Source organism: Lepidochelys olivacea (genome assembly GCF_965140295.1).
Source record: "Lepidochelys olivacea isolate rLepOli2 genome assembly, chromosome: 14".
Classification (NCBI taxonomy): domain Eukaryota; kingdom Metazoa; phylum Chordata; order Testudines; family Cheloniidae; genus Lepidochelys; species Lepidochelys olivacea.
In genome coordinates this window covers 10,769,895-10,791,988 of record NC_140424.1, presented here as the reverse complement: position 1 = coordinate 10,791,988, position 22,094 = coordinate 10,769,895, and the positions used below count along the sequence as shown (strand labels likewise).

The 22,094-nt window shown below is 42.7% G+C and overlaps 1 protein-coding gene across 3 annotated transcripts in view; it reads right to left on the bottom strand.

Annotated features, from left to right (window-relative positions):
* The window catches only part of MMD (monocyte to macrophage differentiation associated), a 30,118-nt gene extending 8,279 nt beyond the window's left edge, over window positions 1-21,839 (bottom strand). Inside the window, exons 1-3 of one of the 3 annotated variants that reach the window (XM_084647111.1) lie at window positions 21,626-21,839; window positions 20,453-20,517; window positions 5,016-5,097 (exon numbers count right to left, since the gene is read on the bottom strand). In XM_084647111.1, coding sequence (XP_084503237.1) covers window positions 5,016-5,097; window positions 20,453-20,517; window positions 21,626-21,742 — 264 coding nt within the window. In that variant the 5' untranslated portion in view covers window positions 21,743-21,839. Of the gene's footprint in view, window positions 1-5,015; window positions 5,098-7,208; window positions 7,289-7,915; window positions 7,934-20,452; window positions 20,518-21,625 lie in introns of those variants that run through there. The other 2 variants (XM_084647112.1, XM_084647113.1) reach the window with 2 other exon arrangements.
* Window positions 21,840-22,094: the final 255 nt, after the last annotated feature.

Genomic DNA, 22,094 nt, shown 5'->3' with positions numbered 1-22,094 from the left:
CCTGACTATATATTTTTCAGGTGTTACTGGGGGGGAAAAAAAATTAATTTAACCAATGAAATCATGGGTACAGCCTGAAGTGGGAAAACACAGGTCTTTCATGATAAACACTGCATCCTGGAATTTGACAATGATTCACCTTTTAAAAACTCTGTCATGAAAAACAGAATTACAGGATGCAAAGTTCTTCCTTGATCTACACTGTAGATACACTGTACTTTATCCACATGCAAAACTCCCTGTAGCATAAATGGAAATTCTGAGCATGGAGACAATAGAGATCATTCAAGAAAAGTCTGCACTGTGGATTGAAAAAACAAACAGTTTGTAACTTGAAGACCAGAGTTCACAAACCAATTTAAAAGCACAGAACTGGTGCCTGTTTCAAAAAGGAGATAAAAATATAAATGTACTGGATCCTTAAAAACACACAAAGAATGCAACAATTGCATTTCTATAATGCCTTTGCCTTCCATCCACAGACCTCAAGGCCCTTTTACAAAGATTAGAATATGTAAGCTAACTGCATAGCTGTAAAAATATGTTGAGTACTACACTGTTAGTACCACAGCATATGGACCAATGCACGAGACAAAGCCCTGGCTGGGATGATTTAATTGGGGATTGGTCCTGCTTTGAGCAGGGGGTTGGACTAGATGACCTCCTGAGGTCCCTTCCAACCCTGATATTCTATGAGACATGTTTACCTTTTAATTTGAAGTTCACACTGAATGAAACTTAGTCTTCTCCTTTCCCTCCATCCTCAGATTTAATGGAATCCACATAAACCCAAAGAATACTTGAGCCTAGAGGTATACTACTCATAAAACACCTTAAGCACTGGTGGTCACCATTAAAAAGTAAACTTTTATATGAGTAAGAAACAGTGCATTTAAGATACGAGATATTTTTGACAAGGTGGTGTCTAACTTTTATAATGACCACCGTACTTCAAGTTATAGCAGGATGAAGCAAATCAGTTTGTTTTACCATCCCTTCCTTCATGCCTTTAAAGGAGGAATACAGATACAAATCAATGCAGAGCTGCAAGCTATCAAATGTAATTTTATTTCTGCCTTTTTCCTGGCTTTTATTCTGAGCTCCAAATAAAAAATTCCACTCCTGCTATGGAAGAACTACACAGTCTACATTTCTCTTTTCTTCTAAGTGGTCCATTTGCAAAATAGCATGCCTTACCTATATGCCATTAAGTGTATCATGAGAACAACTAACTAAACAAAAGGTGTTTTATTACTTCCAGGGTATTTATGTCAGACCAGAAGTGAAATTCTGCTGTCTGCTTACCTACTGGGAAACAAAATTTTCTACTACATTAATTACACTTGACACAATATAGGTTCTAATAAAAATAAGAGGTATGTATATAAAAATGGACTTCTCATCCATCTTTTAAACAGCAAGATATAGCTTTAGTCTTAGAGCAATGATAAGCAATACAAGTTTTCCACTCAAACTTTTCATAGATATAAAGATTTCCAGGCCAGAGGGGACCACCTATAACACAGGCCATACAACTTCCCCCAAATAATTCCTGGAGCAGATCTTTTAGAAATTTAAAACTTCAAAAATTATGCAACAAGAACAGATACATCTGTTTCAGTGCTTTCCCCTTTTGAGAACTGATACTTTGTGACAGTACCTTTAGGGTTGATATTTACTAACAAACCCAGGGAATGGATCTACTTCGACAGAATCATAGAAATGCTGAGTCATCACATTCTAATGGAACAGTGCTAAACTGCCAGACAATGTCCTATTCTTGGTATTCAAATTTGCTGAAATTTATACTTCGTTCATTGTGAAAGCAAAACTATATAAACAGGAGAGACTGTACCAGGGTGCTAATTCTGTGTGCCAAATCCACCACTTTATAAATAGCCCAACTGAAATAAAATCCAGCATTGAAGTAAATCAATTTAGAAAGTATTTCATTTCTTAGTTCAAGATCAGCAATTACTTTGAGCACCTTAGCCAAAGCATACTTGCTAAATTAGAGGAAGTGAGCACTGAGCTTTGGAGAGGCAAGGTGGGGTCGGGGAAGTGACAGAGTATTTTAGAGGAGATATAGCAGAATTGTTCTTTCAATTTTACTGAGATATTTTAGAATAAATTTGAGAACCTGGTCTGATAGAAAGTAAAGAAAATGACTCTCTGTTAAGGAAAGGACAGGAAGGAGTTAAGATTCATTAACAGCTTATGCAGCTTATTTTTATGGGCTGGGATTTTCAAATGAGCCTGTTGAATGAGGAGCTGAATGTCCATTGAAACTGGCTGGGATTTAGGTACCTAACTCTCTGTTAGACCCTTGGAAAAATCCCATTCATTCAGTTATGAGACAGTCACAGTCACTGCTGGTAGGAATACCTGTGGAAGGAACTGAAAGGTGGCAAATACACTGGGGAAAGTTAATAGCACTTTGCTATTACTACACATAACAGCAACTTTAACTAAGGCCCATAGCAGAATGAATGATGCAGAAATAATAATCCCTAAAGCTGACTGGAGAAGTTTTGATGGAATCATATGCCATTGGAACATGCAGAGCTGTTGAAATCTTGGCACTCTGTGAAATCCAGTCATGTCCCTGGAATTTCCTTTTGGAAGAAAACCAGAAGAAAATGTTTAACAGTGTCAGAGCATTCTGTTTGGACATTTTCAGAATAAAACATTTTGATTTTTTGTTCTGACCAACTTTCCCTTTGGAAGTTTTAAAATTTTGTACCATCTCATATTAGAATGCAAAATAAGCGCATCACAATCAAAACGAAATGTTGTTGAAACAAAACATTTTGATTAACCTGAAACAATTTTTTTAGAAGTTTCTTTCTCACAGCTTCAAATTTTTCAGTTGTTGTTTAAATTTAGAAGGAAGCCAAATTTTAAAAAAAACAAACAAACAAAAAAATCTTGAAATCCTTCGTGAAACATAATTACATCCTCCACACAATTCTAATAAGCTTCTTGCAGCACAAAATGAAACCCACACAACTTATACTTAAGGCAACCACTGAAATCTTCTATATTGCAACATCAACGTTCTGTCTGCTGTCAAACTACAGCAGCACAGTGTAAACTTCCCATCAATTTTCTCAGTTTACTAGGGTGGTATATAGACACTACTTTGCCTCAACTCCTTCCACATTTCACACTGTTTACGTAGCACCGTTTTGCTCTTTATACGGTAGCTACGTTAGAGCACTTTGGCTTATGCACGAAGTTACGCCAAGTTGTGTGTTAAGTTACTACCCTTTTTGTTGCACAGGCCACGGCAACATAATGTAAAGTTATTCTCTTGCCTAAGGTGTCCATGGGAGAGGCAAAAGTTTGCAAAACCCCAATGCTTGCTCTGTGTATGCAGACAAGTGGAAAGACAATGTAAAGCAGGAGGAACCATGTGGAACCCAAGTATTCACAGGGAAACATGCAGCAGTCCCGGCTTCAACAATGAAGATCTTGAGGCATTCGATTTGATTGCCTGCCCCTGTACATGGCTTTCAGAGATGACTTCTCCACTGGCAGTGCAGCATGATCAATGACAATGCTACATTGTTTACACACCGAACATTGTTTCTCTCCAGCCAACTGTTAGGGAGTACAGAGGGAAACAGGGCCCTCACTCCTTTAGTTCTTTCACAGCCTACACCTTTGAGGACCCTCCCTCTCATCCTCCAAGGAGCTGGCAAACTCTCCACTGCTCCCTTCTGGGAATACTTGCAGTCCTTTGCTCCCTACTGCATGATGCAGCATTGGGGCATATAGACCATGACTCATATTTTGAAATACAGAAAGAAGAGAGCCCCTTATATGAAAGCAAGAGGGAAGAGACTTTTTAAATTGTTGTAAAGACAAGTTGTTTACACTTTGTTAGTTTTACTTTACTATAGTACAGCACATGCTCTCTACACAGATATAAAAAACCTTGTATTTTGGATAGTTTCAGACTGACCCCTCCATCCCCATATGAAATGGAGTTTACTTTATAGCAATTTAACTGTAAATTCCTCCCAGCTTCACTCATCTGCACTGTTTCTTTTCCATTCCTGCAGCTACCTAAAGAGCAGTGCTGAGTGTTGCTATATTCATCCACTAGCTGCCCTTCCTGCATCTCACAGTTAGTGCACTCACCTGTGGAAGTGGCAGATCCAAATACAAGTCCCTGCTCCAAATCAAAAAGTGTGTGGCTTTGAACCTGGGCCTCCCACATCCCAGGTGAATGTACTAACTACTGGGCTAGAGGATTAAAGGGGGCTCCACCACCACCCGCAGGTTGAACAGCAATCAAGTTCCCTTGTAAATCCTGCCTGAACTTTTTTTTTTTTTTGGGCCAAAACTATTTGACAAATTAGTATCAAATTCATAAACAGTTTTAGTTGACCCGAGATTGCATTTTTTGGTGAATAAACTAGTCACTCAAAGTATTGTGTCCAGGGTAAGATGTGGATATTTATATATGATTGTTTAGAGTTTACACTCACCTTAATTATTAGTGTCTCTAAAAATGTCTAGACTCTAAGCAATTTAGAAAAAGAGAAGATTTATCATTGCAAAGCTGTTCAGTTTTATTTCTATCCTAAACGCAGCCCTGTATTTAAAGGCTCAAAAGTTTTTAAACAGTTAAATCTTCCTTGTTCTTCCTGTACTGAAAAATAATCCATCTAAAAGGATTATAGCAATCATCAGGCTAGCAGAGATCCATTTTCATGATGCTTTAGTCATCCTTTGATTGGGCAGAATGAAAATAGACGGGTCAAAACCTTTAACCTGCACGACATTTCCAAAATAGGACTCCTTGGATCCTTCTGCGCTCCCAGAACATAATGTTTATGATCACTACTTGTATTTACTACTACTTTCTAGTAGTTGTGTACTATAAGATTGATTTTAGAAGTTGCAAACATAATATACTGAGGAATTCAAAGCTAAAAATAAACTTAGGGTTCCAATACCATAAAGGGTTTCACTGAAAGAACTGGTAAAATAATGAATTTACTTACTGCATGTGTATAACAGTTAGCAGCATGTTCATAGCAAGTGGGTTTGTAGCGGCTGTTTGCTGGAGCTGGGTGGTTCATGAACCTGTTCAGATAATCATGGAATACTTTTAGAAAAATTAACACACTACCACACACAATAGCACCTAACTTAAATCTGTTAACATGTTAAAAATATAAGCAAAGTGATGTTTAAAATATCTGTAAGAAAAACAATCTTGAAGGTAGAATATACAATTGAAAGCTGACCTAATGAAGGAACTCATTAAATAATTTTTTTCTGTGTCTCAGTCTATAGAAGACCAATCCCCTACACATGGGGAACACTTAATTTAGTAGTAGTTGTATGCAAGATCAGACCTTTTTATTTAAACAAGCCATGGGAAAAATTTACTGTTTCTTTTCTGTTTTCTTTAAACATACACATGATGTGGCGGCTCTGAGGAATGGCCACGACTCAAGGGAATACATGTTAAAATAGGAGTAATCCTGTAACCAAGATTTCTTTTATCTAAAGTTGTAACAGTTTTCTCTAATTCTATGTAGATACAGGAGACTAACCCTTTGGATTAGGACAGCTGAGATACTGGTGTTTCTGTTCCTGTAAGGGGCCTCAGCATTTGCCTTGAGTGTGCCTAGTCTTTTAACCTAGTGTTTTAGCTAAGATCAAAACTTTGGGTCTGCCATCCAAGTCTAAGTGTATGTCTTCACTACCCGCCTGATCGGCGGGCAACGATATATCCAGCAGGGATCAATTTATTTCGTCTAGTCTAGACGTGATAAATTGACCCCCCGAGCGCTCTCCTGTCGACTCCTGTACTCCAGCGCCACAAGAGGTGCGGGCAGAGTGGAAGGGGAAGCAGCAACAGTCGACTCACCGTGGTGGAGACACCACGGTAAAATCGATCTAAGTACGTCGACTTCAGCTACGTTATTCACTTAGATCTACGCCCACCCCACCCCCCATGTAGACCAGGGCTAAGACTTTTTTTCTTTTTTGAATGACGGTTTCACCACAATCTCTTCCCCAGGCCATATGGACCCATAGTATTCAGAAGATCCTGGAGGAAAACTGGGTTTATTCCAAATTAAGATTAGATTAGGAGAAGGAGGAGCAGGGCTGAACTCTCTCAACTTTTCCCAAAAAGCATGTTACTTGAGAAGTAGCTTCAGAAAAGTGAGAGCCAAAGGGGATGTCAAAGTTCACACTGTTCATGAACTACTGTTCATCTAGTTCTGAGGAAAATTTTTCACCTTATTTTTTCCAGTCTAACTTCTAAGCAAAATGTGGCATTAGGACCCTAAAATAAATCATTCCCAACTGGTGTCTAAAACATGGCAATTTATACCATTTTTTAGACAGTCTAGATAATGGAGATGTTCAACTTGTCCTTCCTTGCTGCACTACATGTTTCAGCACCAAGCAATTAAAATAATATTTTGCTAGCTCTAGAGCGATAGGCATTATTTTAAAAGTCAAAAATTGCATCTATATTACAATGTACACATAGTTTTGAATACCAAGAAGGAGTTGTATTTTTGTAGCGCTAGATCTCTATATAGGCATCCTAATAAGGCCAATGAACCCATTTCTAAAGACTTTTCCTTTAAGACTATACACCAACTTCTGTCTGCTTAAGACTGACACTGAAACCACTGTGATCTGAATGCCAACATACATCTAGATACCATTTCACCAAGTTGTGGCAAATATTCTATTGTATATTTAGGAATTCCCAAGGATTGCATAGAGCAAGAATAGGTAGTCCTTTTGAAGTGGATGGGAGTATAAATCTAAAATAAATAATGCATTTTAATTCTGCTTGAACCAAGAGTCAATCACAAGAGGCTCGTGAATAGAATCAAATGAGAAAACTTAGGAGAATGTTAGACAAACTTGCCAACATAAGCTATATTCTTCTGAGAACAGCTAGTCTCTAAGGTGCCACTAGTACTCCTTTTCTTTTTGTGAATACAGACTAACACGGCTGCTACTCTGAAACCTAGAAAACCCTGTGTCACATAAAACTGCAGACATGGGCAACAAGACCAGAACCAATATGCAAATATTCCCTGTATCATTTTAAAACATTTTTTTAAAGCTATACACAAATAGGGAAATTTAATGCCCAAGAAGAAAAGCATTACTAACTTACTCTCCTGTCTGTCTATATCCGTCTCTTGTCTTATACTTACACTGTAAGTCCCTTGGGACAGGGATCATCTTTTTGTTCAGTACCTAGCACAGTGGGGTTCTGGTATAGGTCCCCTAGGCACTACAGTAACACAAATAATAAATAATAATAATAGTTAGTAGTAATTATTCCAAGTAGATCATTTCGAGGGGGGATTTGATAGCTGCTTTCAGCTACCTGAAAGGGGGTTCCAAAGAGGATGGATCTAGACTGTTCTCAGTGGTAGCAGATGACAGAACAAGAAGTAATGGTCTCAAGTTGCAGTAGGGGAGGTTTAGGTTGGATATTAGGAAAAACTTTTTCACTAGGAGGGTGGTGAAGCACTGAAATGGGTTACCTACGCTCTCCTTGCTTTGAGGTTTTTAAGGTCAGGCTTGACAAAGCCCTGGCTGGGGTGATTTAGTTGGAGATTGGTCCTGCTTGAGCAGGGGGTTGGACTAGATGACCTCCTGAGGTCCCTTCCAACCCTGATATTCTATGATTCTATGATTTCGTACCAGTAACCAGCAACACCCAAATGGGTTTCTCATAGATTTTCACTGGTACCCAGCAGGGAACAGAATCATGAATTCACAGGCTCCCCGCCCCCCACCCCAACAGGGGCTTATGTGTTCAGAGCTCAGAACTGCTTTATAACATAAGTCCTGTTTATACTGCAAGAACTTTTAAGAAACCTAACAAGAAAAACAAAGAGTCCTATTTTAATACCATCCACTTAGTGTCCTGTGACGTCAGACCAGGCCAATCTTAAGCAGCTGAAGTTGTGGCATTTGGAAGCGAATTCTTTTGACCAAATATAGAGTCCTATTTGTGAAACAGAAAATAGTGACAAATATTTTGATCCGTTCCTAACTGACAATCAGAGCAAGTTAACATTGATACTGTGGGTGCCAATGTTTTTTATTCATGTAAACTAAACTGATAAATAAGGAATCCTGCAAAGACTGATAAATTGAGCAAGATATCAAAATAAAACTCCCCTTCTAAACTGTTCCACTAACAAATACAATCTCTACATTAAATTGCATTTTCTGAGTTCCCTGCAGAGGCATGACAAAAGTGTAATGATTATTCACACACCAGTGAATACTGAACATTTATGCCTAATTGCAGTGCAAATTGTAAATGTTCACAACTACACTAAATCCTAAAACAATGAGGAATTTAGCAGACTTATACCTGTTCTTAATCTCTAAGACAACAGAAGGATTGTAATCAGAGGTAAACAGATTTCCAGGACATTTGGAAAATGGAATTAATGCTAGGTGCTTATCTTTATTTAGTCAACAACGGTTAAATATTATCTGAAAGTCGTCTACAGTTAGCCCAACAGTTCACTCAGTTTTCTTTCCAAGTTGGGAAAATCGTTAAAAATAAAGCAACTGTTAGGTTATTCTAGTGTTCATGATTAGATTACTCCTGCACAGTTAAGTGGATTCAAAACCACAGGAGACATCTTCCCATTGATTACATCTGGGATGATTTTATAAAATTTCTCCATGGACCACACTGGTACCTTTGAGGCCTTATTATACGTAGAAATAAAAAGGATAATTATATCTTGAGAGTAAACTTTAAAGCTTTGTGCATTTCAAGATTTGGAATGTTAACTACTTCAAAACAACCAAACTATTCATGATTTACAAGAGAAAGTTTAAGATGGTTAATGGGATACCCTATTGCAGCACAAGTTTAAATTAAATTATAGTTTTATATCTAAACGAAAAGAAAGATCATCATCTACACAGGAGACTGCATTGCCAGATCCTCTAAGGACTTAAATGACTTTAACAGGACTGGGTTAGATACAGACTTTCACTAAGGCCCCCCTCTCCAAGAGGGTTGGCTGGTATATCATACACCAGTGGAGACTAGCCTGGTATTGCTTATACCAGTGGGGAGACACCTTATAGCAGCAAAAGAGTTCATTTGTCAGTATAGCTTATACTAGTTTCCCAAATGAAATCAGCTATACCAGCAAACAACTTTTTTGCTGGTATAAACTGCATCTATATTAATGCTTCCTGCTGGTATGAATGTGTTGTAAAGAATCACACCCCTAACCAACATAATTACACTGGCTAAAAGCCTTATTGTAGAACTGGCCTCCAAGTTTGGAAATGTTCACAAACATGGAGTCTATTTCTTTAGACAAGATTCTAGAAGCTCGTTTGAAGATTTCTACTTGGTTAACACATTGACAGCACAGTAGAGAATTTCAGTGCATGTTAGCAAGAATCTTATTGGAAGAGCAGCATTACTGAGCTACTAAATGTGAACTGAGCCCTGCCCTTTTTCTACCATGGATGATTGTCCCACAGGATTGTGTTTTTAGGGAGGGGTTCATCCATATAGTGACAGAGATCCTAGTTTGTCTACAAACGCTTTGTTTAAACATCAAGGGAAACAAAGGTGTTTGGGGATAATAAACATGAGAGCTCCCCTTTGGATCTGGGAAAGGTTCTAAAAATTTGCACTTCTATTGTGCCTTTAATGGGACGATTTCAAAGCACTGTATCACCTGTCATCTTTTAGGTGTCACACACCCTCATGCCTCCTTTGTGAAAAAGGATCATACCTCAGTGACACCACAATAATTACTAGGTCACGCTGACTCCCATTCTAGCTTTCCAAGAAGACCAACATTTACAAGTGTTTCTTTACACTTATCAAACATAATAAAAAATACTCCAAGAAACACACAAATCAAATGTTAGTGTAAAGCTAATTTGAAGAAAATGGTGAAATAAGGAACACTAGGCAAGTACAGCAGCTAGTATAATTTTGTTTAATTATAATAATTTTGTATAATTAAGAAGGAATTAATGGGAAAGAGTCTCGTTTTTTTTATCTAGTATCTAGATCTAATGTTTTTAGAACATATGCAGGTCAGCCACTTCCCTTCATGACAAGAATCTCCTCCAACTCCCATCAAAGTGCAGTGACATGTGGTCACTTACTTATTGGGCAACCGTCTGTCTTGTATCCACAAGCATTTACAACTGTACGAAGTACAGGTATGCTCTACATTGATAACTGCATTTCTTAAACAACTAGTTTGTTGGTCCCTTAAGTGGTCATGCAAGACAGGTCTTGCTCTGCAGCAATTTTATTGTGACATATATGGCTTTTTTTTTTGTGCCCCCGTGAAGTGCTCATAATTATCCAACCTTGACCTGTGAGTTTGTTGCCTTGTCACAAGTTTCATTATGTGCTGAGAAAGTTCGGCTATTTATTCTGGTTCATGTAGGAAGAAACTGGGCTAAAGAGAGAACAGGTTACTTTTAAAGATTACATACTCCTCAAAAACGAACATGTGGTTTTGACATCTACTGTGAAAGACAAGCTCAGACAACTATTCCTGTACGTAAAAGTTAAACCTATACTGTAGCACTGAGACAGATAGATATTCCTGACCCAATATGCCATGTTCAAGATGACCTTGAGATGCCTGTTCCTTAAGCCAGTTGAGGCTGGGAACCTCACGCACAAGACTGCTCTGCTTCTCCTGTGGGAATGCGGCTGGTTTTTGTTACCTAAAATCATGAATGTTGCAAAGATGATCATGATACTGGTTTTCCTGCTAACCCAATCTTAGAGATAATGGGCCATTTATTCAGACTAAGTTGTATGTTAAAAAGTCAGGGTCGGGAGATTTGAATCTACAAATTTATACTTAGGAGAAACTTTCTTAGGCTATGTCTACACCGTGCACCTTACAGCAACACTGCTACAGCAGTGCCGCTGTAAGGTACGCAGCGTAACCGCTCTTTGTCGGCAGGAGAGAGAGCTCTGCTACCAACAAAATAACTCCTCCCCCATTCCCCAAACGAGGGGCGGTAGCTTTGTCGGCAGGAGAGCATCCCCCGTCGACATAGCGCTCTCCACACTGGTGCTTTTCGTCAGAAAAACTTTTGTTGGTCAGGGGTGTGGTTTTTTTCACACCAACGAGCCACGAACATTTTACTGACAAAAATGCAGTGTAGGCATAGCCTTAAGCTGAACGATTAGACTTCAAAATATAAATAAAAACCTCAAAATAAAAGTAATGAATATGCCAGGCAGATGAAAATCACCAAGGAGTGCACAGTAATAGCTTCCAAGAAAACCCAGCTAGTTTTAGTTATCTGTTACACCAAGAGACAATCCAGTAAATGTTTTCCAGTGTAAGACTCTTGAACAGTAAAGATACACGGTTCTTATATTAGTTCTTTCATTATTAGAGCCAATATAGAGAAGACTGTAAAACAAACAGTTTCCAGTATAGGGCACTGGGGCTCTGCTTAGACACACACACACATAAAGGGGTATCATTAGTGTTAAGGTTGTTTTGTTAACTAGACCCAGGGGGCCTAGTTACTGCAGAGCACAGAAGTCATATACACCGAGGGCATGTCTATGCTACAAAACTTTGGTTCACGCAAGTTATGCCAGTGTAAAGCCACCGCAGTTAAGATATGGCTTGTGCACGTCCCTACTGAGTTCCTGCACATACTCACCAGGAGCGCTTGTGTTGATACACAATCTTGTGCACCATGGGCCGATATCCCAGTGTGCTACAAACCATTGTGCAGCCTCTTTTGGGAAATTCAGGCACTGCATGGTGGGACAGAAATGAGTCACGCAAGGGGGTCTGGGAGTGAAGGGTCAAGTTCTGATCATGCAACTGTCTCCATCCCATTATGCCATTTCTATCCCATAACATTTGTGCCGTCTGTAAAAATCCCACAAACCCATGCAGTACCAGTCACAGTCCTCCATCTCTTACAGAAGCAGGGAGTCTGCATAGCTCTGCACAACTGTCATGAGTGTTGCAAACACAGAATGCACTATCCTCTAGTGTTTGCAGAGCCACAAAAAGAACCACAGCTGCGAGCAATGTGATAATTTCATGGAGGACAGCCTGCTGTGGGACTTAGCAAAAACCAATTCAAGGTTGCTGGTGGTGTTCCTGAAACAGCTACAGATGATTGAGTGTGGCTTCTGGACCTGAGAAACAAGTCTTCACTGGTAGGATTGAATCATAATGCAGGTTTGGGTTGACAAGTAGTGGCTGCAGAACTTTCAAGTTGTGAACGGCCACATTCCTGGATCTGTGTGCTGAGCTTACCCCGGCCCTCCAGCACAGGGACACCAGAATAAGAGGGGCACGGACAGTTGAGAAGTGAATGGCAATCACACTGGAGAAGCCTGCAATGTTGGATTGCTGCTGATACATGGGAAATCATTTTGGAGTTGGAAAATTCACCATGGCAGCTGATGTTATTCAAGTGTTCCATTTTGTGGTGCTTGTTGTACCTTTGTAATTACAGTGTTTGTTACTGATCCCATGAGTTCTGTTGCCCTGTACAATAACAAATAGTGGGTGCTTTCAGTTATGCTAAGCATTATGTTGCGAATTAATAAAAGATACATTATGTTCTCAGAAACAGATTTTATTGGGTACCAAAGCCAGTGCATAGAAATTATATGCAATTAAAAAAACCCACAAACATTTTTTTAAATTAAATTAAAAGGAACAAAAAATTAAACACAGATAAAGAACGTTCATCTCCATTTCAGCTACACAGACAATAATCATGGCTCCCACAGGCCAGGATGTGAAACTGTGGTTGTCCTTACTGTCTCCCAGTGTGGAGTGGCAGGGGTAGGGACGCAGCCCTAATGCCATGTGGAACATTGGAGAGCAGGGGGGTGTATGAGAACTCCATTTTAGCACCTCCCATTCACTGAAAAGAGAGGCAAGTCCAGGCTGGTTGATCCTGCAGGTCCACCAGAGTTTGCAGCATCTGTGTTTTGTGCTGAAGAAGCCTCACTATGTCCTGGTGCATCTGCCTCTCCTTTTCCTGATGGGCCTTTCTCCTGTCCACTCTTTCCTTCTCCACAGAGTCTCTTCTTTCTCTTCCTTATCTAGCTCAAGCACTCCACAGATAGGGAGGGGGACCCCCTGAAGGCCACAATGGCAGCAGCTACAGCTAACACAGACAAAGGTATCATTGTAAGTATAGTCAAAACGGAAAGTTTACGTTTAGTTTCAGAACTCCCTTCCATTGCTGCCCTAATGTTTTAAACAAGACACACTTATTGACACTTCAGCATGCTTGGGCACAGCCCCACCCTCCAATTCCAGCCAGCGTGAGTGTGGCCTGCCAGAGGCAGGGGGAAGAGAAATGAGGAGGGAATTGTTTGGTTGCATGAAACAATACGAAGTATAGGGCAATGGCAGTAAATACGGCCACTATTTTCCACAGGCAGTGGTGACTTTAGCTGAACTCTCTCCCGAGGGTAACAATAGGCACAGAGCACAGCTGCAGATGGTGACCCAAAACCACCAGGGCCTATATGCTGCTAGCTGTCAACTCCAACGACGCCTGCTAAAGTGATCGCAGAGTGGAGTGGGAATGTGTCCTACCACAGAGGAAGAAATAGAAACCTAGAAACCTGCAGGAGAGGTTTGCAGAGTGCCTCCATGAATGTTCCATCAAGGTCTCTCAGGACGATCCAAAGGACATCCGTTTGTACCTAAACAAACTACTCCACAGGTCCCCTACCCTCTGCCTATCTCTAGTGGGGAATGAAAAGCAGATCACTACCTCTTTTTGTTGTACCACTACCTCTCCTAGCATGAGTAAATTAATAAGTCAATAGATTGGTCCTGCTATATTGGGGTCAGGCACCATCAGTACATTTAAAAATTGTACAGGTGAGTCGCATCATACACTTATTTAACTTACGCGAATTCAACTATATGTGCTCGGAAAAAAAAAAGAAAAAGAAAAACAACAACAAGATAACTGTAAATAGTGTGGGTGATTCCGCCCACTATTCCACTCAATGAGCCTATGCCCCAGAGTGAGCGTGAGATGGGAGATGTGAATCTGCTGTTCCCTCAGTCGGTCTTGGTTCCCGCGTGCCTCTCATAGCGTGAGCATCTTGCCACGCTGAGTGTGATTCTAGAGTTTAAAGATACTGTATGTATTTTTCGTACAACATGGCCCCTAAACACAAGCCAACTACCTCATCTGGTGCTCAACCGAAGAAACAGCGATCTGTTCCAACGCTGGAGGAAAAACTGGCTGTGTTGGACTTATCGAGAGACGGCATGTCGGTCTCCAATGTGGCATGTAAATATGGCCGCAACGAATCTAGCATCTGTGCCATCAAGATTCGAGAGAGAGAAATTCGTCAAGCCGTGGCATCAAGTGCTCCAATAACTGCTAAGATGACGAGCCAGGTGCATGATAAGACTTTAGTGAAGACTGAAAAGGCTTTAAACTTACGGCTGGAAGACATGAACCGTAAAAGTGTGTCTGTCGATGGCAACACATTGAGAGAAAAGGCTCCTAGCCTCTACGTGCTGTTCAAACCTCCCGCCGAAGAGGGAGAGCCTTCTGAGGAGAAGGAATTCAAAGCCAGCCAAGGTTGGCTTAACAGTTTTAGGAACTGCTTCAACCTCAAAAACGTGCAGACTACTGGTGAAGCTGCATCTGCCAGCGAAGAGGCAGCAAAAGCCTACCCCGAACAATTAAAGAAAATCACAGAAGAAAAGGGCTATCTTGCAGAACAAGTTTTTAATGCCGACGAGACTGGGCTTGTCTGGAAAAAAATGCCCAACCGCACTTACACTTCAAAATCAGAAAGACAAGCCCCTGGCTTCAAAGCAGCTAAAGACCGTGTGACTGTGTTGTTTTCTGGCAATGCGGCTGGGCATTTAATGAAGCCGGGTTTGCTTGACAGGGCTGCAAATCCCCGTGCCCTAAAAGGCAAGAACAAAAAATATCCTGCCTGTGTTCTGGCAACCAAATAAAAAGGCTTGGGTGACACCAGCATTATTTCTGGATTGGCTCCCCTGTGTTTTATTCCAGAGGCCAAGTGGTACCTCGGAGATAAAGGACTGGACTTTAAAGTGTTGCTGGTCATAGACAATGGTCCTGGCCACCCTGCGGCACTCCGGTTTGCGCAGGATGACGTTGAAGTGGTCTTGCTCCCCCGCACTAATACCACCTCCATCCTCTCGACCAAGGCGTGATTCGCTGTTTCAAGGCCACATACACAAGGCTTATGTTCTCACGGATAAGTAGCACTATGGATGCTGATCCCAATCTTAACGTGATGGAGTGTATACTGTACTTTATGGGCGATTTAAGGGATTTTCAAGGGTAATTTTGACTATAGGCGATTTTCGCCTTACACGCTGACTTTAGAACCTAACCCCTGTGTAAGATGCGACTCCACTGTACTGGGAAATGCATTCACACACTTACCCTGCAGCAGGCTCCCCTGTGCTTGACTGGAAAGTGCGGGCCCCTTACTGAATGAGGGAGGCAACCTAGTGACAGAGGATGTGGAAAAAGCTAATGTACTCAATGCTTTTTTTGCCTCTGTCTTCATGAACAAGGTCAGGTCCCAGACTGCTGCACTGGGCAGCACAGCATGGGGAGGAGGTGACCAGCCCTCTGTGGAGAAAGAAGTGGTTTGGGACTATTTAGAAAAGCTGGACGAGCACAAGTCCATGGGGCCAGATGCGCTGCATCCGAGAGTGCTAAAGGAGTTGGCGGATGTGATTGCAGAGCCATTGGCCATTATCTTTGAAAACTCATGGCAATCAGGGGAGGTCCCGGACGACTGGAAAAAGGCTAATGTAGTGCCCATCTTTAGAAAAGGGAAGAAGGAGGATCCTGGGAACTACAGGCTAGACAGCCTCACCTCAGTCCCTGGAAAATCATGGAGCAGGTCCTCAAGGAATCAATTCTGAAGTACTTAGAGGAGAGGAAAGTGATCAGGAACAGTCAGCATGGATTCACGAAGGGCAAGTCATGCCTGACTAATCTAATTGCCTTCTATGACAAGATAACTGGTTCTGTGGATGAGGGGAAAGCAGTGGACGTGTTGTTCCTTGACTTTAGCAAAGCTTTTGACAAGGTCTCCACAGTATTCTTGCCAGCAAGTTAAAGAAGTATGGGCTGGATGAATGGACAATACGGTGGATAGAAAGTTGGCTAGATTGTTGGGCTCAATGGGTAGTGATCAATGGCTCGATGTCTAGTTGGCAGCCGGTATCAAGTGGAGTGCCCCAAGGGTTGGTCCTCGGGCTGGTTTTGTTCAATATCTTCATTAATGATCTGGAGGATGGTGTGGATTGCACCCTCAGCAAGTTTGCAGATGACACTAAACTGGGAGGAGAGGTAGATATGCTGGTGGGTAGGGATAGGATACAGAGGGGCCTAGACAAATTAGAGGACTGGGCCAAAAGAAATCTGATGAGGTTCAACAAGGACCAGTGCAGAGTCCTGCACTTAGGACAGAAGAATCCCATGCACCGCTACAGACTAGGGACCGAATGGCTAGGCAGCAGTTCTGCAGAAAAGGACCTAGGGGTTACAGTGGACGAGAAGCTAGATATGAGTCAACAGTGTGCCCTTGTTGCCAAGAAGGCCAGTGGCATTTTAGAATGTATAAGTAGGGGCATTGCCAGCAGATCGAGGGACGTGATCGTTCCCCTCTATTCGACATTGGTGAGGCCTCATCTGGAGTACTGTGTCCAGTTTTGGGCCCCACACCATAAGAAGGATATGGATAAACTGGAAAACGTGCAGCGGAGGGCAACAAAAATAATTAGGGGTCTGGAACACATGACTTATGAGGAGAGGCTGAGGGAACTGGGATTGTTTAGTCTGCAGAAGAGAAGAATGAGGGGGGATTTGATAGCTGCTTTCAACTACCTGAGAGGTGGTTCCAAAGAGGATGGTTCTAGACTATTCTCAGTGGTAGCAGATGACAGAACAAGGAGTAATGGTCTCAAGTTGCAGTGGGGGAGGTTTAGATTGGATATTAGGAAAAACTTTTTCACTAAGAGGGTGGTGAAACACTGGAATGCGTTACCTAGGGAGGTAGTGGAATCTCCTTCCTTAAAAGTTTTTAAGGTCAGGCTTGACAAAGCCCTGGCTGGGATGATTTAGTTGGGGATTGGTCCTGCTTTGAGCAGGGGGGTGGACTAGACGACCTCCTGAGGTCCCTTCCAACCCTGATATTCTATGATTCTATGACTGCCTGGACTGTGGAGAAGTCTCAAACAGGTCCTGGCTTTCAGCACGGCTGGACTCCTCAGTCACATGTTACCTATCCTCCTCCTCCTGCTGCTACTCCTCCTCCTGGCTGTTCATCCAGAGGTCTGTGTGTCAAGCTCCTTGAAGGTACCCACGGTGCTCTGTGGGGTGCTGGTAGGGCATCCGCAGAAAGTATGGCATGCAGGTCATTTTAAAAGCGGTATGTCTGTGGCTCAGCACTGGATTGATTGCCGGCCTCCCAGTATGCCTGCTGTTGTTCCTTCACCATCACACGGCTCTGTTGTTCCCCTTCACCCACATCCCCTGTGCAATCTGCTCGCAGATGATGATATTTCTATGACTGCTGCATAACTGTGCCTGCACGGCCTCTTTTCCCAATGAGCCCAGGAAATCCATTATCTCCCATCTACGCCAGGCAACAGCATATCTAGAGCGTGTAGACAGTGCGGTCAGTTGCACCCAAGCTGCTAGCTGGGCTCACCAAGCCGGGCAATCAGGAAAAGGTATTTCAAAATGCTGAAGGGTTTTTAAGGCGGGGGGGGGGGAGGGGGCGCGTGGCTTCTGCTGTCTGCGGACCCTTGGGAAGCGGAGTTCACAATTGTGACCAAAGCGGTCAGTGTCAGGCGTCGCAGGGCAGCTGCTGGCGGACTGTTATGGTCGACATAACTCACACAGCATCTACACTGATACTGCACAGATCTCAGTACACTTATCATAGCTCAGCGCTGTTCGAGAAGACAGTGTAACAGGGTGTTTACATTGGCTAGAGACAAAATTCAAATGTAGACATGCAACTAGGCAGCTTACGTTGACTTAACTTTGTAGCATAGACCAAGCCCAAGTCATTCAAGTCCATCAGGTAAACACATGGACTTCAAAAGGAGTTGCAGGAGAGAATTTGTACCATGTTTATATGATCAACGCTAACTGCTATTGTAGGGATTTTACAGCCCAGTTAGGAAAAAGACACAGAGTTCCTGGTTTTCTTGATTTTTTGGTGTACTAGACTTTACTGTTTATGAAAGTAATGGACTACTAATGCTAATTAGAAACAGACACTGTGCAGATTGGGCTAGGGAAGCTTCCTCCAGTTAGCGCGGCTGAAGGAAATCAATTTTGACATGAGACTCCCTTAGATATGTTACCAGTCAACTGTATCAATCAAGGCAATATGAAAGCATTACAATATGTATAAACTATGTTTGAATGCAACCAAGCTTTAAAATGAAGTATTCGTCAAACTAAAATGGCCTTGGACCAAAGGCAAACCAAGTCCTTTACATCTTCAATGCAGAATCCTACATGAGGGCAAGCATCTTCATTTTACAGACAGGGAAAGTAATGAACTGGGGGCAAGTGGCTTGTGCAATTCATACTAACGTCTTCATCTTAAGGTTTTCATACACACACGTGCATGTTTAAATCACTTGAACTTTGGGCCTAAAGTATCTGACAGTCTTTTAAATAAAAAACAGAGTAACCTATTAGATTAGTAAAAGGACAGAACTGATGTAAAGTTTTTAATGTAAATTCTTGTTCATTTCCCATAAGACTGCCATGTACATTGTGATGGTAGGTGAATTATACAGAATTAAATAGTCCTATGTTAAGGGAAAGATTTATTTATTTATTTATTTATTTTAACTGTACCATGAACCACAATGAGTTTGGAAGACAGTATGAGCGCTGTTGTAGCTAAGACACTACTTCATGATTCATTTTTATTTTTTCTGTAATCAGACCAATGGCCCATCTAATTGTACACTCAATATTGTGTTGAACACTGGGTTACATCCAAAACTGTAGTAAGAAAAACATCCACAAGAAACCTGCCCATTTTGCAATATATTCTTGACTTCATCTAGTGATCAATGTAAGCTATGAAACATGAATAGATAGCCCTTGTAGTTCTCATCTTAGTGAATTAACTGTGTATGCCGTTATTCACACAATGGTCAATATTTTGCAGTATTTAGTTTCATACACTAAGTTACTTTAAGCATCACGTATTTCCTTTCATCCATTTTAAATGTGTTGCCTTTTTGTTTTACTTGGTGCCCTTCTGTTCTTGTATAACTGGAAAACCCAAGTAGGAGATCTGAATGGCCTTTTATAAAAGAAAATAAATCCATGATTGACAGAGTATGAGAAAATACACTGGCAGGAAAAAAACAGCATTAGCAGGGGAATGGATTAAATGGAATTCCACATTTAGATACGAAGGTAATAGGTATAAGGAACCAAAGAGTCACTAGACAACCCAAGAGGGGTAAGGAAAAGTAACTTCCATTGTTCCATTCATGGTTTTATTTTTCTCTAAATAAAAAGGTATTAAATACAATTTTTACATTTAAAAAAAAAAATCAGTTCTGCATCAAGCTCGATGTTCATAGTCTACCGGGCAGCTATGTCTACTTCTTTCCATCCTTTCCCAGAATAAAGAGAATAAATGAAAACCCTTCACAAAATAAAACCACCACATTGTTTTAAAGCATAATTAATCAGCATTGATAACTGCTTGAGATGTTATCGACTACTACACAGAATTATTTTAGAGGCAATAGAATTCAAAATGCTTCAAATCATGTGTCAGCACAGAATTAGATTGCTTTCATTTGTCACATTCAACATTAGATTAAAGAAATAACACCATTCACAAGTGGTATGAACTCCGAAGCCAACATAACATGGCCGCAGAGTCTTCTTGAAATATGCAAATGCTGAAAGTTAATCCAAGCCCACAATCTCCATTATAAAAATAGAGGCCTGCTGTTTTATAGTTCCCTATAGCCTAATCTAAAATTCATTACGACATGCGCCTCAGTAACCCTAGATTTCTGGAAATTGCGAAGTAAAGGCATGTTAAGGTGGCAGAGCTCAAAATGAGAAGAAAACAACGTGGAGCAGCCGGGAAAGAACAGACGACCCTCATGTAATGCTGCAGCACACGTCTGAGCTGGGGGGCGGAACAAAACAAGTATATCAAAACAGGCATTGGGCAATGTAGACAAGCTCAAATGAATCTTTCCCCTCATGTGTACTTTAGGTTTTATTTGTTTGATCTTTCAATCTTTGCCTTTTGGTTTTCTTACTCAAAAGTAAAAAGCTATTTAATTTTGCAAGAGACTGAGACGGTGTACCTCCTTGGGGGGGAAAATACACCAGAGGTCCTACTCACTTGGGAGGCTCACGGTCATTCAAAACTTCATCTTCACTGTACCTGATGTTAGAATAATGAAGCACCTGAAAGCCCAAATACTTATGTAAGTACCCGGGTTCTATTGTTCCTTGAACTGACCCATTTTTGGAAGGGAGGGGACAAGAACTAGGAATGAGACCAGCATTCTAATTCTGTCTGCTAAGGGACATCTCATTGTTGTATGCAGTGTCATTGTACCTGTGCTGGTCCCAGGATATTAGAGACACAATGAGGATGAGGCCATTTCTTTTCTTGGACCAACGTCTGTCGGTGAGAGATACAAGATTTTGAGCCACCCTATATCTTCTTCAGGTATAAGCGACTAGTGGGGGCTCAACAACTTGTCTCTCTCACCAACAGATGTCGATCCAGTAAAAGATATTACCTCACCCTCCCTGTTTCTCTAAGAGACCTCTAAAGAAGCCTGCATGGATTGAAAATATCCCCATATATTTAAGGCTCCTCAACCACATCAGAACACAAAAGACAGCACTCTTTGCTTGTCCCTTGCCAACCCTTCTCCTCCCACCAACCGCTCTCCATCATAAAGCGGCCAAAACAAACTGCCAGACATCATAATCCCCAAGCGCCCTATACTCTACAGACCCCATGGCCAGCCATTCACGAGAACAGATCATTTATAGGCTGGAAATTCCCCTGCCAGCGCTTGCACAGGCAGGGAGAGCTGGCGGCGCCCAACCAAAGATGAACCTGTGGCAAATCATCCCACCGGATGCGTGACCCTTCACCCACTTAAAAGGGATGAGAAAAAAAACATCTCATCCCTGCCTGCGATCCATTGCCTCTCTGGAGACACGCTGGCTCCTCATCTCTCCTCCCAGCCGGCACAGCCCAGGGCCCTTCCCCAGGAGGGACCGGACTGGCTCCCCAGTGACAGACGCAGCCCATGGGGAGGCTGGCGGGGCTTTGCAGGCAGCTGGGGGGGGGTTCCTAGCCCCAGAATTTACCCCCCCCAAGACTTCAGCAATGGGCCCCTCGCCCCACCCAGGCTCCAGTATTTGGGGGTGGGGGAGGCAGGTGCCAGACCCCCAGGAGGGGCGCCCAGACTCGGGGAGGGTGGGCGGGGGGAGCCCCGGGTCCCGCCTGGGGGGTGTCTCCCCCCCGGGGATGGGCGCTGGGCCCCTGGCTCACCTCCGCAGTCTCTCCTGGAGCAGCCGCATGGGTCCTGGGCGCCGGGCGGGCGGGGGGTCGGGCCGGGGGGCTGCGGGCGGCTCCTGCGGCGGCGAGGGCCGGGGTCCGGGCCCTCATTGGCTTGCGAGCCCCGCGGCCCGGAGCGCCGGCAGCGGCGTGTGCAGGAGAGACGGAGCCGGCGGCACCGGGTAAGGGGGGCAGGCGCTCGGGGCGGCCGCTTTATCCGGCCCCTCGGCCCGGGCTTCCCTCCGCCCCATCCCCGCCCATAGCGCCGGCGCCGGCCCGCCCCTGTCGGCGCTGGGCCAGGGCGGGAGCGGCGGTGGAGGCGGAGACTCTGCCCCGGCGGGGGGACCCTGGCCTGGGTCCAGCGCCTGTCCGCGGGGCCGGATCGCCCGGGCTCCGCGGGGGCTGCAGCCAGGTGCAGCGGCGGCCCTCGCTCGCCCTTCGTGCCCGACACAAGCTCTGGGCC